This window comes from Pocillopora verrucosa, chromosome 3 (genome assembly GCF_036669915.1).
Source record: "Pocillopora verrucosa isolate sample1 chromosome 3, ASM3666991v2, whole genome shotgun sequence".
NCBI lineage: Eukaryota > Metazoa > Cnidaria > Anthozoa > Scleractinia > Pocilloporidae > Pocillopora > Pocillopora verrucosa.
Window position 1 is genome coordinate 22,347,480 of NC_089314.1, and position 17,197 is coordinate 22,364,676.

Below are 17,197 nucleotides of genomic sequence, written 5' to 3' on the forward strand. Positions count from 1 at the left end.
TTTTTGGGTAGGGGAGGGGGGGGCAGCCATCGTCATACAACACGCGTAAACTCTTTCGTCATTATTCATTCATGTCTTACATCAAATGATAAGTACTTTCTGATGCAAAACACTTGAAGTGAATTAGACAAGTTCCGCTTCATTTGTTGTAAATACTCAGTGCAATTTTATAGTAGTAAAGTAATCAGTTTTTAATGAAAATACTTTTCAATACACATTCATTAGATAAATAAAATCGTCTTGCATCTGTAAAGCACATTTCTCTTCAGTATTAAAGACAAGACTGTCTGAAGAAGAAAGACTAACATCAAAAAAAATAATAATAATCGCCTAAAATAAATCAGTTAGGACGTGTGCTTGATTACCAGTAATGTTACCACTAACTGTTTTATTATCAACGGTCGCTGTTTCATATGAGGGCGGTAAAGGAACAAAAAACTGGACAAATACGGCGGCACCTAATATCAACAATGAAATACCCAACGGAATAAGACGTTTTGTAATGAGAGACTTTTTCTCTGATGATGTTAGTCTAATATGATGACTTGTACCACACGCTGTTTCTAACGCACTGTCCTCTAGGTTAAATTCAAGTTCGCCATTACACTCAGTCCGTTTGTTCCCGTCACTAGTCAAGAGTTCAAAATAATTGTTTGCCGCATGAAATCGGCATAAGAATGGAAGGGATGAGGTCTTGTAGATCCAACTGGACAGCATCGCATCTGATGAAAAAAGGAAAGAAAACAAGCAGATAACCTTTCCATTTTACATCATATCAAGGGTCAGAATTAGGAACAGGGTTATTATAGATGATTCTCCACTACCCGAGAATCTCAATGAGGTCAACCGTTAGCCGTAAAATGGTCAAAATTTTTAACCGTTAGCCGTGAAAACCATCAGAACTGATAAAAAATTCCTGGGCGTTTCACGTCACGCGGAAATAGATGAGCTCCTGCAAAAGATGGGCCCGTTGGCGCTAACACTTCACATCACATGCCGTCAAGAGGTGACGTCTTCTCAGCGTTTGGGGCAGGCTGGCTCAGGTTGAATTGATTCGAATAATTATCACAGAGAAGTTACAAGCAACCTAGGACCCCCTTTTCACCTCCTAACCACACCCTTGATATAACACCACTACCTCTTTCTCTTCTGCTAACTTCTACATTTATCCAAGTCTCTGATACATTGTACAACGCTGCCTTGATTGCTGTTCGTTCTTTCGCCTGATTGAGGCAAACAAAAAAGAAGCAAAATGATACGAAGTAACGAAGTAAGAAAAGAACCCAAGGTGGGGGAATTAATTTACTGCAAACTAACAACAACTGTAGTATTCAATTTAATAAAAACCGTAAATAATATTGCGTAAATAGCTGAAAATTCAACAAAGCTACTCTAACGCCTCTTTTTGTCTTTTGTTCTTTTTTTTATTCACCAAAACCTCTCTGGCAAAAGACCTCCCCACGTAATGTTCAGGGAGCTGCCAGTTAACCCATTGAATAAAATCGCCCTAGAAAAGGCTCTAAGACACTACCATTACAATGAGAGGTCATCTAGGGCAAATATGTCTTTCTCCGCTCTATTTCAAGGTAAAAAGTATATAAAATAACGCCCAAATACAGACCATGACTACTACAAATATTGAATTACACTACAATAATATGAAATAATAAATAATAAATATGATAAATAACTGATTGATATACTAACCAGCTGTGCTTGCCTCTCCCAGTCTGTTCTCCACAGTAGAATCACATATAAAGACGCCTAAAATACAATCATAAGAGAGTTGAATTTTGAGGAAAAGAGATCCAAACTATTCCAAAAACACCAAAGGTAACCGGGCGCAAAAGCTGAACAGTAATTCAATGGCAATCAGCGGCTCACCTGAGATACGACTCCAATCCCCAAGCCTATCCAGAGACCTTCAAGCGAAATGACATCGGTAAGATCTCATGACAAACTTAACACGCTCGCACAAAGCAAAGCGAGCACACATAAAAAACGACCATATGACTTTACGCGAGCGCACGCAAAAGAGCACAACGAGTGAAACAAACGAGGAGCTTTAAAGAGATGAGTGAATTTCGCCTCCAACAATACAAATTCATGTTCCACTTGTGACCTGTCAGCACTTCCAAAGGTGAAATAATACCATCCAAAGGCTATTTCATTACGATTTCATTTTTCCTTCTTTTTTTCTCCTCGACCATACCGTCAAGCATTCTCTAAGACCATCCAATTCCTAATTAAAATTTTTTTACACCTAGTCCTCTTAATCTGCTTTTTTTGTGTCATCGAACATGGCAAGAAAGTACTAATGGTATAAGCTAAGCTTTGTTCGAGCAGGAACTACCACGACCCACACGTATCATAAAATTTATTCTTTCACCGAAAACGGCTATCAAACATTGACATATTTGCTAAATTTGAACGCTGATGTAGCAATTTTCAATTCCTTTACCTGTAATTTCATGGAAGACTAAAAACATCAACGTTATCCCACAAGGAAGCCCAATACAGCAATAAGCAACAAAATTTATCAGTACTCCTATCGTCTGCCGGCCTGATCCTCGGACAATACCACTGCAAACACCCTTAAAAAAAATATTAACCGAAAGAAAACTCATTTGACAATGACTTGAGTCTTGGGCCCTGCAGTTGCTTTAAAAGTTGTGTCAGCGGTCTACTACAAATGCGGCTAATGCGATGTTTTTGGCAATTTTGACAACAAATCATATAAATACCATTTAGAGAGGAAAGAGTCATTGAACTCTACTGACAGCCCAAACATTCGTTACTACCTTGCCTGACCACTTTTCCTTTGAATTTTCACCAGAATGTAATGAACAAGAAATCGTTATTCGTCAATAATCCATTGAACAGTTAAATTTCACGAGAGAGAAAGTGGCTTGATTACATTTTCTTTTCAGTTGCTATGGAAGTACAAGATTAGCAGCTAGATATTTTCGACTATAAATCCTCTTGTAAAATTGTAAAATACAAAGTCTAAGAACGGAAGTGACAAAACCAGTCAAGTAAAAAATTAAATTTTACCTGACTTCTGGTTGTTAATTAAAGACACTAAACGGTTAAGAATTGTTCTTTACCTGGACTCCATCAAAGAGAAAGTAGGCAGACATGAAGCGAATATTCTTTGTGTATAATGACAACACTTCGCTGCACGAAAAAAAAAAAAAAAAAAAAAAAAAAGATTTTTATTCAGTAAACATAACGTTAAGGTGTTTAATAAACCACAGGCGGCCCTAGCTCCAGCTGCGAGATGATCATCTTGCACAATAACAGTCATGGCGGAATTATAAGAGTTTGTATGAGAATATTTACGACCGCTCTAAGGAATAAAGCAATACGTCAAATTCTCAATAAAAAATACCTCACCTTACTTTCACAGCGTATCAGTTGTTATCTGACCGTTTGAAAGGCCTTTCTTATATACGTTGAAAACCTCGAAATGGACAACTCGCTAAAATGGGTTCTTTTCATCAAAGCAAACGGTCAGATAACAAGTGATACGCTGTGAAAGTAAGGTGAGGTATTTTTATTGAGAATTTGACGTATTTCTTTATTCCTTAGAGCGGTCGTAAATATTCTCATACAAACTCTTATAATTCCGCCATGACTGTTGTTGTGCAAGATGATCATCCCACAGCGGGAATGTGGGCCGCCTGTGAACAAACAAAATGACAGACAGAGAAATGGTCTTTGTCATAGGTGCGACTGATTTAGACTGACATGCATGAGCGAGGAATTTTGACCGGCACGCACGAGAAGTTAAGCGAGACACACACAAGAGCAAAACCTTTCTTTTCGATTTCTTTGGAAGGGAGCTCTATTTCGCGTGTCTGTTCCTTCGCACGCGTGTTTCTTTGGTGCACGCGTGTTTCTTTAGTGCGTGCTTTTTTTTTTTGCTACGTTGACTAAGAGACCATTGCCCAAATTTTGAGATCCTTTCAATGACGAGGTAATAAAGCGGTAATCTGAGGTTCATACGTATATCGATCACAACACCATAACTGATAACATTGCTAATCATAAAAATTACAATTCACTTGCCGATTTGTTATCAGACAGTTCAATAAGCCAATCACACTCAGAATTGTAGTGTAAATCAACCAATCACAACCTGGGCCTCAATCACCATTGGAACTGTGTACAGACTCCAAAATTGAAGTTTTCTTTAATATGGATAATTTTTTTCTCCTTTTCATGGAAATTGTAATTTTATGATGATTTAGTAATAAGACTTCGTGTCATCCAATTTTCGGTCTGTAATCATACTCGTGATGAACAAATCGGAATGTCTGATTTTGTTAGCACTCACATGATTACAGACTTCTTTGGACTCCACTCAGTTCTATCACCATTTCAAATTACCATGAATAATGTACGAACCTGTTATCGGTAAACACTCTTCCAGTCATGTCTTGCAGTCCAAAGAAAATGGCAAACACAACAAGATCTATACAGACTGTAGGTAAAAGAGTTTTATCTTCAACTAAGAGTCAAAATCAATCTGCCTTTATTTCAAGAAGTAATGGCTATAGGTGACCGCAAATTTTGGTGAACTTATATTGGTATCTATGATTCCACTACGAGTTTAAGGTACTTTTCGAATAATTTTCTACAAGTTTTTACCGATAAGTCCAATAGCCACTTTTGCTGTCCTTTTTGCTGCAGCTGGGTCGCCGGCACCCAAAGCATTTCCAACACGGACACCAGCGGCAATGCTTATTCCAAGAGGAATCTACACATGTAAAACAACGGGATTAAATGACTATACCATATATCTTATTTGTGGAAAAGTCCATTGGCAGAGACATGTATCATGAGAGAGTGTTGATCTAAACATTCAAGAACAATGGAAACCTGAATGCATTGTCATAAATCTTAGTGCTATTAATGGATACCAACGATTTTAACCTGCATTTTGTCATCATACATTTAATAAGTTTTGTTATCTCACTCACCATAAAATGAAATGCGGCCCACTGGAAAATTACCCCATATGTGGCCAGTTGGTACTCACCATACGACCCTTTCAAGGTAAAATAACAGAAACTATCGTATTACTTATCACCACATGGTTATTAAAATAAAATTAATTTTATATCATAAAAAGTAAGTGCTGGACAAATCTCTAATTGAGCATCAACAATAATCCTTGACTTTTAGATGTTAGTTTTATTTTACTTCATGCTGTGATCAGATGCTTTGAGTTCTCATCAGGTTGTTACATGTTATTTTCCTTTGCTCTAGAATGCCTTAGTTTAGCTAAGTTTTGTTTTCATAACATTAAATCAAAATTTGAAGGAGTAATAATGGTTTTGCTAAAGGCTATACCAATTGAAACAAAGCAAATTGTGGAAAAACATCTGTTGTCTTTTAGATAAGAATTAGTGTAACAAGCAGACACAGGAGTGTAGGGTGTGTCTGCTGAATTCAAACTTATTTCAAGTTAACATGAGAGGAGAACTTTACTTCCTTGGGCAAGAATTCACTTAGCACAGGGTGTCCACTAACAAAATAGCACCTGCTTGGCACAGGTTTTGCTTGTTGTCAATTTTGCTTACTCATAGGCCTCAGTCAATAATGAATTTCATAACATAAATTAAGTATGAGCCAGTACATGGAAAAAATTGCTACAAATTCAAATGCTATATATCGGACTGACTTAAAAATTGCCCGAATTCCCACTTAAGAGTCAGGAATAACTTTCTGTTGTTTGAAACATTTATCTCAGTACCTGCAAGAAATGATCCTATTTCAAAACTCCACCACTCAATACAAATCATCACCATTCCAGCCACAGCAAGCTTGATAAACTGTCCCCAGTCTAACAGACTTTCTATGGTCCAGCCTAAAATGCAATATAATTGGACAAATTATACAAGAGAAGCTATGCTATATGGCAAATCTACAGATAATAAATACAAATAAATATCCCTGATGATGAATTTCTGGTTAAATTCTACAGTGCATGATGGTTTTGGTGACCAACAGATCAAGAAGGTTTAAGATAAATGAAAACTAGTTTCCATGTAATCCCCTCCCATACAACAATTCCCAATTGAAAGCTTCCTTAAAAGTTGGCCTCTACTCATTTTTACTTCTTGGTGTATAAAGGCACATTAAGAGTAAAGCTTCTCTTGCCATGAACATAATGCAATGGCTCTGCCAGTCCTCTAACTTCTCTACCCACAGCCCATTGCACTAACCTTGGGGCAATCCCATCTACATCCTTTCTCCCTCACCAACTGTTATTCTTATTCCAGAAAAAGAGAGAGGATAAGATACCATCCAAAATAATTCATGCCACCCTGTTATTCTTCCCATGTGAACAGTATAAACAGGAAAAAAATTTTTAACATATTTCTATACAATATTACAAAATTTGTCCTGCTACATGTCACAGCACCATCCTCACTGAAGTGGCCCTTAACGTGTGTATCCAAACTGACTCAAACAGTCAAGCTGTTAATTTAATTATTCTGTCTACCAGTGAGTTAACAAAGCAGGGGTGTGCTGTCAATATTAATGATGTAGGTCTGTTTTGAGTACCTGGCCATGTTTTTGCATCCAACTTCATAACCTTCATATAAACAAAGGTCAACAAAAATAGAATCACATTGGTAAAAGACCAGCTGATGGCAATCCCTCTAGAGAGACAAAGCTAGATTAGTAATATTTAATATCATCAAAAGTCCCACACATTCAAGAGTTACAAAGTTATTAAAACCCACAAACAGTCAAGGGAAATGAAAAAAGTTTAAAGTATGGTGTGAATTTAAGCCTGAAAAGTGTTCTTCAAAGAAAATGGCTCTATGTCCACTTTAGCATGAAGTTAAATTCAAATTAACCCTTTAACTGCTAAGATCTGATTGTTAATTCTTCCCTCAAGCTGCAACTCATTTCTTTGTAAATTAGCCATAGATCTTGTTTGCTTTTTTATTTTTATATATGCAAGGCTTTATCCAAAGGAGTACAAGTTCTATGCCAATCATATGTTTGTTTCTACAGCTGTACCTAATTTTAGTGCAAATTTCCCTATTTTAGCAGGTTCACATTAGCATTTTGGCTGGGTAATTATTAAAGCTACGATTTAGTAACCTGCAGTGTCAAACTGAGAGATGCACCAACTGATTAACTGACCAAATGCATGCAAAACAATTTAGGAGACACTTACCTGAAACCCCATTTGAGGACATATACCATCAATGCACTCAAGCCAATCTGAATAGCATTGGAGACAGCACCAACATAAAGAATTGGTTTCACAACACCCTGCAAAGAAGATTAATAATATATATTTAACAAATAAAGATCATAATGAATCCACCTGTCAACAAGCAACATTAAAGTGCATTGAAATGGCTTACTGAGAGACAGAAAGAAAGCCAGACAGAGAGATTGAGTCAATCATAAACTACAGGTTTCACCATTGCACAATAACACAATTTAAGGTATTGTTTCTTTGATGTGAAATATACATGCATCATCCATTGCCTTTCAAATAAGAAATAAAAAAGTAGATATATCAAATGTATATTTTCAAATTGCAGTGTTTTTGAAAATGGGTGTATGTATATGACTTCTGTATTAATGTATACATACATGTACATGACTTGTGTTAATTTTTAAACTGTATACATGTATTTACTTTTTAAAACATTTCATATATAGGTGCAGCATAATATGAAGTGTGTGCAAAATAGTTAAACACATTATACCTGGGTCTGAAGATATCTTTGTAATAGAAAGAACATGAAGATAGCCTGTGGAAACCAAGAACATTCACTTGTACTTAACGAGATTTCTGATCTACAAGGATGATATTTGAGCAATACTGTGAGTAATATTGATGTATTTTTCTATGGTAACTACAAATCAATCTTAAATAGCCCAGGTAGGAGTTAAAATAGAGACTAGGGAAGTAATACAGGAAAAAAACCTCCCTGGTCTCCCCCCTACAACAAAGTCCGCTTTACCTATATGGATCCAAGATCATGGTAGCTACAAACTTTAATATGAAATAATAATTTATGGAAAAAAAAATTGAGTTACTTACTATTGAAGCAGGAATGCATGTAAGGGTAAACTCCTGTGTTAGGCTATGGGAAAAATAAAACAATTAGGTACAAGATATCACAATTGGTAATATCGGGGCACAGCATCCAATTTCTGCATTGTGTTTTAGTTTACATCTAGCATTAGGTCACACTAGCCTGCTCTCCCAGCTTCTGAACCTCAGAATCTTATATGCTGATCAATTTGAAGCTTTAACATCCCCCAGTCAACCCACAGGGATTTGACCATCATCCATGCCCAGGGGGTGAGGAATTTGAACCAAGCCAGGGTGAGGTGAGACATTTAAACTGAAAGTGTCAAGTCTTTCTGGCTTAATACAAGAAGAGGAATTAAAAGGTAAAGAGACTACGTTCATGAGCAAATGGCTTAGAAAGACAATTTCCACACAGGAGACTGATACTCACAATCAAAAAACCCAGCAGCAGCCCCCCAAACTACTGTGTTACTTTGCTAAAATTCTACCAAAAAAGAATTGGGCAGAGCATTTGAATGCAGCTTTGGCTACAGGGGGGGGAAGGGGGAGGAGGGAAAGGAATATGATATATATGAGCCATTCTCCAAAAGTTCAAATGCATGGAGGGTTGCGGGGGGGGGGGGAGGGGGGAGGGAGAGAATTTATAAGCTTTGAATTTGATGCATTATTGTCTGCTGTTTATTGCAAAATGTATCAAGCAGATTAATTATTATTAAAATTTCATTTGTATTTTCTTTTACCCTTCCTCTCTCCACCTCTAAAATTCCTGCATCAAGCCCTTTTGTCTTTTGTTGTAATCAAGATGATGTCATACACTGTTGAGTCCTGGTATTTCACTACTGTCTTCATAAATTTTTTTTAAACCCTTCAAGAGATCAGGGCTTAATTGTTTCAAGGGCAAATAAAGCTCTCTTGGGAGTGGATAAATCCCCATCCAGTGGATAAGTGTTAATAAAATGTACTGTGTTATCCATCAGATATTTTTCTATCCTTTGAGCAACCACGACATTTGTCTGTAATTCTCCTCTCTAGCTTTATATAACGTATCCTTGCGAATTATTTATGAGAATTTAGTGTTAGATCAAGACAGCAATCTCTATCTGATAAGTTTAAGTTCTCTCACTACCTTATGGCTGTGTATAATGGATTGATGTTATAGGAAAAAGTCACTATTGTTAATCATTTGTGGGAGTTACAGAATCTGATATGAAGACTGGACTGAATTTCTAAGACTAAACTTGCTAGTGAAGGATTCCTGACATTCAGATTCATAGAAGTTTATCATTACCATTACTTTCTAAGTATTATAACTTACTGGAAGTTTCTTTATACTTTACTCACTGGGAAACATTTCTTTTCTGTTCTACCCTCAGCAACAGCAGTTCAGCATTGATCCAGAGTGCCCAGGTTAATATACATGCAATACCCAATATCCAAATCCCTCTCTGAAATGCGATGCCTGCCATGCGATAGTTCTTGGCTCCAATGGCTTGTGAGCCTAATGTCTCCAAAGCTGAAGACAAACCAGTGAACAAAGATGGTCCCGTGACATTGATAAATGAAATAGCTAATGTCCCTGCTGCTAGTTCAACTTCTCCAAGACGTCCCGCAAAAAACAGGGTTATCATGGAGATCAAATGGTAGAAAAAATAAGAAAACACAGTGGGCCATGCAAGAGTAAACAGTCCTCTGATTTCAATACAAGTACCACTTGATAACAATCCACCTAAACAGCCAGATCTCCTCTCCAGTCGATAATGTTCATCCTTTTGTCTAATATGTATATCAAATTCATTGTTTGGTGACACAGATTCCAATGCATCATTGGCCATTAGGTTTTGGGTATGAGATCTATAAACAAGATCAGTCAAACAGAACTAAGATAAGAATTGGTTACCCAAAAAAATCCCAAGTCATATACACCTTTCCAGCTAAGTTACATTATTGATTTTATGTTCCATAAGCAAAATTGTATTGCAAGTTGCTAGCAAATCTTCAAGGGATGCTTGAAATAGTAAACCTAACTACCAGTATTCACCAAATTTCCTTGAAAAAAAGGCCACGCTCTAAATAACCACCCTCCTTCCACGTCCATTAAATCAAACAAGTGCCTGTCTCAAATTAACATCTCCCCCCCCTCCTCCTCCATCACTTTCTTAAATAGTAGGGATATGAAGAAAACCTGTTTCTACTGCCACTTAAGTTAAACTTTTTAAGCTGCAACTGCAGTAGAACTAGTACAGGAGAATGATAAGCACCCCTCTTGATTAAGTGCCCTCCTTCCCTTAAGCAATGCTCCTTTTAGCCAAAATTTTAAATAAGTGCCAAGGTGCTCATTCAGGGAAATACAGTATCTTAAGTTTTACCTGTCTGACATATTTTCAAGTTCCATTAAAATGAATTCTCAGTCAAAAAAGTGATTATTGCAAATGTATCATTTCAAATGCATCGATCCCTCTTTGGGTTACACAGTAGTGAAATTTGCCCATATTCTCATAGAATTCTTAAAATGAGTTGTTGAAGGGCTAGGAACAAAACATCCCCATCCTTTCCCTGGTTAAAGGGGGTAAGAGTACGACTGTCTCCCCTTACTTTCAGTCTACATCAAAAAACAAGAGTGACTCACTGACAAGGAACAATGGTCACAATTTATTCTCACTGAAAAAAAGTAGTATATCAGTGGTGGAAGAAAAACTTTCAGCGTTGCTACATAATTATTCAACAGTTTTATAATAGAGATGTAAAAGAGAGAAAAACAGTGAGATGAAACATGGACTACGGGACAATGGATCGGAATACGGACTTGCGAACCAGTCGCGTAACGCGAAGAAGGGTATCCAACGAAGAATAGCAGTTACTCGAGAGAATCGTGCGGAGCGACTTAAAGAATTTTAACTTCTATTCTTGAAGAATTTCATATTAGGAGTCCAACTTTCTCAAGGTTGTTGATGTTGACGAGTTTTTGTACATCACAAAACTTTTGATCGACGATTTTCGACGCGCGTTCAAACAAAGCCTTTGTTATTAGCCTTTACCGACTCTTTCGGGTAACCGCCACACTTTCATAGCCTTTGTAATCGTACCTTGCCTCGAAATGCTAATAGTTGTCTTTGCAAAACGGATAATAAGTGAAAGATCGGAGCTTTCTAATTTTAATAGCGCATTTATCCTTATAATATTGGACCGATAGGAACCAAATTAACAAGACAACCGCACTCGAGGACCTCAAAGCTAAGAATCATACCGTTCTTACCTATTTGAAACGCTACGGCTTTATCCAAAGGCTCACGTTTACCACCTTGTCGCGTGACTTCCAACACTCCAAAAGATCTACACAACGTTTTCGCTGACGTAACAAAATTCACCTTCTCAAGTACCCCTCTAAGGCCTACGACCTTCAATGGTTACCCCGACCGAAATGCCATTACTTACCCCGAGTCCCTCTTGTGTCCAGCCGCCCCCCCCCCCCCAGTTTTCCCAGACCCTATTGGGAGCAATTCACTAAGACAACAAGAACAAAAAGAATACCTGCCCTGTAATATTCTTGAATCAATGTACTGGGCAGCTGATTTTAAGCTATATTTTTCCCCGAATTGAAAGAAATACAGTTATCTTGTACCCCATTAGTCTCCTGTAATCTTTTCATTCCAGTACTAAGTAATCTATGTGATCTAGAGCTCTTGATACCTGATTGTTTCCTATGCTTCAGTCACATTTCTTTCAACTTTATGTTCATTAGAATTACTATTTGACTATCTAACATCACAAAATAGTAATCAGGAAATCAAGTTTCACCTTTTAACTCCCATGAGTAACCAAGAGAAAATTTCTTCTTACAGTGTCAATGCAATATCAAGCAGACAATTGATGAGAATAAAGAAAAAATAGCCATAAAGGGATTGTTAGTTGATCCGATTTGAAATTCTCCAAACTAACGTCATATGAACTGTATGGCAGATAGTAAGGTAAATTAATGATGAGATCTTGGGTGTGAGTTAATGCTGGCTGGCATTTGTCTCTGGAGATTCATTAGTGTTGAGAGTTTCAGACTTAAACAAACGACAATAAAAGAGTAAATTTTAAAACCCTTTAATCCCCAAGAGTGACTAGCATGCACTATCACCTTGAAATGGCAATGGCAACATCATGAGAATACAAGAAATAATTATGTTGCCAAATATCGAAATAATTTAGTGGCCAAAATTTTTTGCTACTTACCATGGAGACAGGTAAGGTTGAAACTTAGAGCACTGGGTCAAGAGTATGATTCTGTTCCTAGAGGGTTTTTAATAATAAAAATAATAATAATAATAATAATAATAATGATAATAATACAAACATTTCTATAGTGCCCTATTCTAGAGTTATAAGGCACTTAACAATAAAATGTTTAAAACAGTAACTTAGTAAATAATAAATTCAAAAAATACTAAAGCAAAACTACAAATTGAAATAGCGCTTAAAAAGATAAGTTTTAAGGTTGCTTTTAAAAGATGTAAGATTTAAACTACATTTCAAATGCTCTGGAAGATTATTCCAAAGTTTAGGGGTACAGACCAAAAAAGCACGATCACCATAAAATTTTAACCTTGATCTAGGTGTCACTAACAAGTTCCAGGGTGATGACCATAAATTCCTAGATGGCTCGACAGCATGCAACAAATCACGAACATAGCTAGGACCTAAATCATTTAAAGATTTAAAAGTCAACAGTAGGATTTTGAAAACAATCCTCTGCTCCAAAGGAAGCCAGTGTAGCTCCCTTCGTAAAGGGGTAATACGATCATATTTAGAACCACATAAGATTAGACACGCCGCACAGTTCTGAACTAACTCTAACTAACTCAATAAGTATTATTACTAAGATGGAATATTTCACTACTTAACCCCTTAGCCCTTAAGAGTGACTAGCATCTGATTTCTCCTTACCATATCACCCCTGAATCAAACATGAAAGTCATGAGAATAAAGGAGATGATAACAAACTAAAGCCGCTCTTGATTGTTAAACAAATTCTCCTTGTCAGCCTCTTTGGAAATGTATAGAGAACAGCATGGAGAATGTGCAAACTGATGTTAGGGTGAAAAGGGTTAACAGGAAAATTAAGAATGAGAAAATGGCAGTTTGTTAGGTACATAATGATCTTAAAACAAGATATTACTGCACAGAACAACAACTGAGACTGCAAAGAATCACTGAAAATTGTGTATTTAATACAAGTGTGGACTTAAATTGATGACATTTTGACAGCTCACTACTAGATGAAGCAAAAGAAATGGCTCTATCTTGTTCCTGTTTAATTTTTTGTCCATAAAGAAGGTTGTTTACAATTACTATAAAAGCTTCCTCAACCAATGAAATTCATGACCACAAGATGGAGAATGATGCTGGCAAAAATAAAATCAGCAAATGCTCTCTCTGGAGAAATCCCTTTGAAGTCAGAATAGTTGGCTGGGTTGCTTTGCACTCGTAGACAAACTGTAACAAAAAGTATTACACCATTAAACAAGAGAAATTGCTTCATGGGGGATCAGTCATTCAGTGATTTGTTATAAGGCAATAAGGCAAAACAAAGAAACTAGTAGACATGATTTGAAATCAAATGAAAAAATTATAAATTAAATGTAAGTGCATAAAAGTGCAAAATAATACAATGCTAAAGCACAAAGCCACCATCACTCCAATTAAATTTCCTCTCTGTTCCTGTGCAACAGGAGTTGCAGGTAAAGCTTTGCCTTGAGCATATGTTAAATTCCACTATTGTAGAACATTTGGCCATTAATTATGGTTTTGTTATTTTTTTCTCTCAAAATCAAGCCCACAAATGATCTTAAATATTTCAGAAAAACCAATGGCTATAAAATTCTGTGCTAGAGTGGTATACTTCACTTACGCAAATACCACGTGTCTTGTAAGATCTTTCAATGTACGTGTCACACGCAGAAACTGAGACAGTAGATTGCCCACAATTTACTCGCAAAACATGCTAATATAACGAGTGAATATCAGCGTTCGCTCTATATATCTTCTTACCTCCTAAAACAAAAGATCCGACACAGGAAATAAATCCAGACAGGAATGAGTTGAATGGAAAAGTTCCCACTAAGCAACAGTACACGAATTGAATGATTCCCGTTAGCATGATGTAAAACAGATATGCATCGACTATCTTGAGCTTCTTTGGTGTCGTCTGGTTGTATTCATCATAGAATTTCACCAGGATGTTCTTTATGTTGGAGAAAGTATCCATATTCGTATCCCCTGAGGTACGTGGTGGTCTCTCCACACGACAAAGAGCTCCAAGAAAGGAAGAAGAATGAAATGCAAAGCATCATGGGTTTTGTTGACGTGTTGGACTGGTGCTAGTTTTAGAATTTTGGCGCCGAAAGTTTCTTCCTGATCGATGTGATTTCTGCGAAGATTATTTAAATTACGCTGTGTTTGCTTCTTTATTCCTCTACCAGAATGTCGTGTTGGGAAGAGCTACAAACGAAGTCGTAGATCAGAAACAAGGTTAACACAAAAAGAAACGCTACTTCGTCGAAGAAAAATATATCAATTATGAGTTCTGAAGGGCCGCCGCTTCGTTCTCATCCAAGCTCAGAGCTTGATTACTATGACATCGACGACATACTGGCCACACAAGGAAGAATTCCATGTAAACTAGAAGCACAAGTTTATAATCTGGGCTTCTTAGATCCTAGTTCTGAAGGAAGTGATCTCCAGGCTGGATCAAAACTCGAGCTTCCATTCTGGCTGGCGAAAGAACTTTGCAACAGAAGAAGAAAAATTGTTTCGGTGGACATTCCTAAAGCTTACAAAGACGGCTACCGTGAGATTTTTAAAGCTGACGCTAGTGTTGTGGATCTTCATCGATTAGGACCGTATTTTTACGAGTTTGGAACAAAGTTGCTGCTCTTTGATTTTGAAGAAAATTCCCAAATGGCTTCTTCCATGCAGGAGGTACGTTAACTTTGTGTTTAACGAGAGATAGGCGAGGTGGGGATGAAGTTTTTTTTTCTTTGTTTCTTTGTTTTTCTCTTTTCTCTCCCGGGGTTGTGTGGGTTAGGGGGCAGTTTGCGTAGTCAAAGTCTTAAATAAAGAAGTGGGCAAGATTTCTGCAACACCATCATACTTTATCATTGAAAACAATGACAAGGACGTACCCAAACCAGTCGCTAAACACTCTAATCTCCCTAATCTTCCCAAGAAGTAATCTTTCCAGGTCTGTTACGATAAAGGAAAATGCAGAAGAGAGTATTGAAACAAATTCAGGCTTTAACTGGAGTTGAACCCCCCCCCCCCCCCCCCCCCCCCCATCACTTATTAGGTACAACTATTTAATGAGTCACAAAGCCACAAGTAAGGAGCATTGTAGGTTCTTCATTCCCACAGAGGAATGAGATCACAATTAAGGGACGATTCATTTGATTGCTTGGCTGGTAACATAATTTTAGATGATAGTAAATTCTGTTGTCAGACCTATCGCAAGTTCTGCCCTTATAACCTTCTTATAATCTGACATTTCTCTATGTAGAAGTTGATATTCCAAGAAAAAACCGTCCAGTAATTTTCCCTTTTAGCTAAACAGTAAAATGTGCTGTTGTGGAGATTTCCCTCATTTAGTTTACTTGTTTGTTTGTTTTTAATTTTCATCTTCCTTAAACCAATTGATGGAAATACTCATCTCAATGTTAACTGCAAGTAAATTTGAAACACCTATTGATGTGACTGGGCTTTCCTTTCAGACATTCATGAAGAGATTTAGAAAAATAATGGATTCATCTCAGAATGCTGCAAATGAGGATACCTCCTTGTTAACAAACAAGCTGGAGCACATTGAAAGACAGGTGTTCACTGCAGGACGTAAGGGAGTGAAAGAATTTCTTCAGTGGGAGGCTGGCAGAACATCCAAACTTACAACATCAGAGAATGTGGTCAACCATAAAAAACGCAAAAGGTCTATGATTGAGTGAAATTTCACACCAGGCTGGGTCAACAAAGAGGTTTGGACAATGCCCTAGATTTACTGTGTTCTTAATTGTACAATCGTGATTTAAAAGAGAAGTATGCTCAAGAGAGCATGTTATTTTTAATCTCCCCCCCTAAAATATCTGAAATTGACTTTGAAAGCAAGAATTTTGTCTTTTTACAAGATAAGGCCTATAAGCTGATAGGTTTTTCTGTTCTTGTCACCTGTTAAGTGGATTAAGTATAAGCATAGTGAAGAGAAGTTATACTAGTATGTAATTTTGGTCCATGAGGTAGATGGTTGACTTATGTTCACACCTTTTGATGTACTGTTCTGTCCTCATCTTTTTTTAAATGAGTCTGCTAATTTATTTTTTGCAGCCTATTAGATTTAATATACTTTATTTCATTCTTTCCCTCACTTTCCTTAAATTAATTTACTGTAAATGAATACGATTAACAACTCTACCATGGGATCTGTATATGTTTTTGGCCAAACACATCTTGAGAAACTAAGGAATTTTTTGAAAATCACCTATCAGCTGTAGCACCATTATAACTAAATGTGAATAGGATGTAACTTGGAACCATCTGCTTATTTTTAGTAGACTTTTATTGAACACAAACTTGTTTTAAACAAAACACTCTCTTGTAACAAATAACAATTATTAGAAATATCACACGAATCACATACTGTCAACACCCAAAAGTGGAATTTATAAATCTTGAAGTAAATTTTTTCGTGAATATCTTATGTACTGTTATTTAAATTGATCATTATTCATTAATATAGACACTACACTAATTCTAGACATTGATCTGAGTTTTCTTTTAGAATCTAATTTTTACTTACTAGCTTTAAACCCTTTAACCCACAAGATCTCAGGGGTAATTCTTCCTACTGTCTACCATGCAATTCTAACTTATAAGATTAGTTCAGATAATTTGGTATTGAATCAACTAAGAATTCCCTAATTCATATTATTCTTCATTCCTTTTACTTTTCTGCTTAATATTGTTTCAATATCATAAGGAGAAATTCCTTCTTGGTCACTTGGGGAGTTGAAGGTTTAAAAAGACCTACAAATCTTACTTTATTGCGAGCTCACAACTACATTTTGGTTGGCATGGAGGTTGATTAAGGAACAA

At 36.7% G+C, this 17,197-nt stretch overlaps 3 protein-coding genes across 3 annotated transcripts; 1 reads left to right on the forward strand and 2 right to left on the reverse strand.

The window, feature by feature from the left end:
- Positions 1-192: 192 nt before the first annotated feature.
- LOC131798012 (multidrug and toxin extrusion protein 2-like) lies at positions 193-11,479 on the reverse strand. Its single transcript, XM_066164497.1, has 16 exons — positions 11,331-11,479; positions 9,419-9,928; positions 8,084-8,126; positions 7,746-7,790; positions 7,202-7,299; positions 6,577-6,674; positions 5,762-5,875; positions 4,986-5,053; positions 4,654-4,762; positions 4,411-4,486; positions 3,108-3,177; positions 2,462-2,594; positions 1,885-1,922; positions 1,708-1,764; positions 1,139-1,223; positions 193-722 (listed from the first exon to the last, which is right to left on the reverse strand). The coding sequence occupies exons 2-16, from the start codon at positions 9,907-9,909 to the stop codon at positions 331-333; spliced, it is 1,917 nt and encodes a 638-aa protein (XP_066020594.1). The 5' UTR covers positions 9,910-9,928; positions 11,331-11,479; the 3' UTR covers positions 193-330.
- Positions 11,480-13,269: 1,790 nt separating this feature from the next.
- Positions 13,270-14,390, reverse strand: LOC131798023 (dolichyl-diphosphooligosaccharide--protein glycosyltransferase subunit DAD1). The gene is made up of 2 exons (XM_059115691.2): positions 14,111-14,390; positions 13,270-13,555 (listed from the first exon to the last, which is right to left on the reverse strand). Exons 1-2 carry the CDS (start codon positions 14,325-14,327, stop codon positions 13,425-13,427), a joined length of 348 nt encoding a protein of 115 aa, XP_058971674.1. The 5' UTR covers positions 14,328-14,390; the 3' UTR covers positions 13,270-13,424.
- Positions 14,391-14,474: 84 nt separating this feature from the next.
- LOC131798009 (DNA replication complex GINS protein PSF3) lies at positions 14,475-16,465 on the forward strand. The gene is made up of 2 exons (XM_059115673.2): positions 14,475-15,040; positions 15,826-16,465. Exons 1-2 carry the CDS (start codon positions 14,639-14,641, stop codon positions 16,051-16,053), a joined length of 630 nt encoding a protein of 209 aa, XP_058971656.1. The 5' UTR covers positions 14,475-14,638; the 3' UTR covers positions 16,054-16,465.
- The last annotated feature ends 732 nt before the right edge of the window (positions 16,466-17,197 follow it).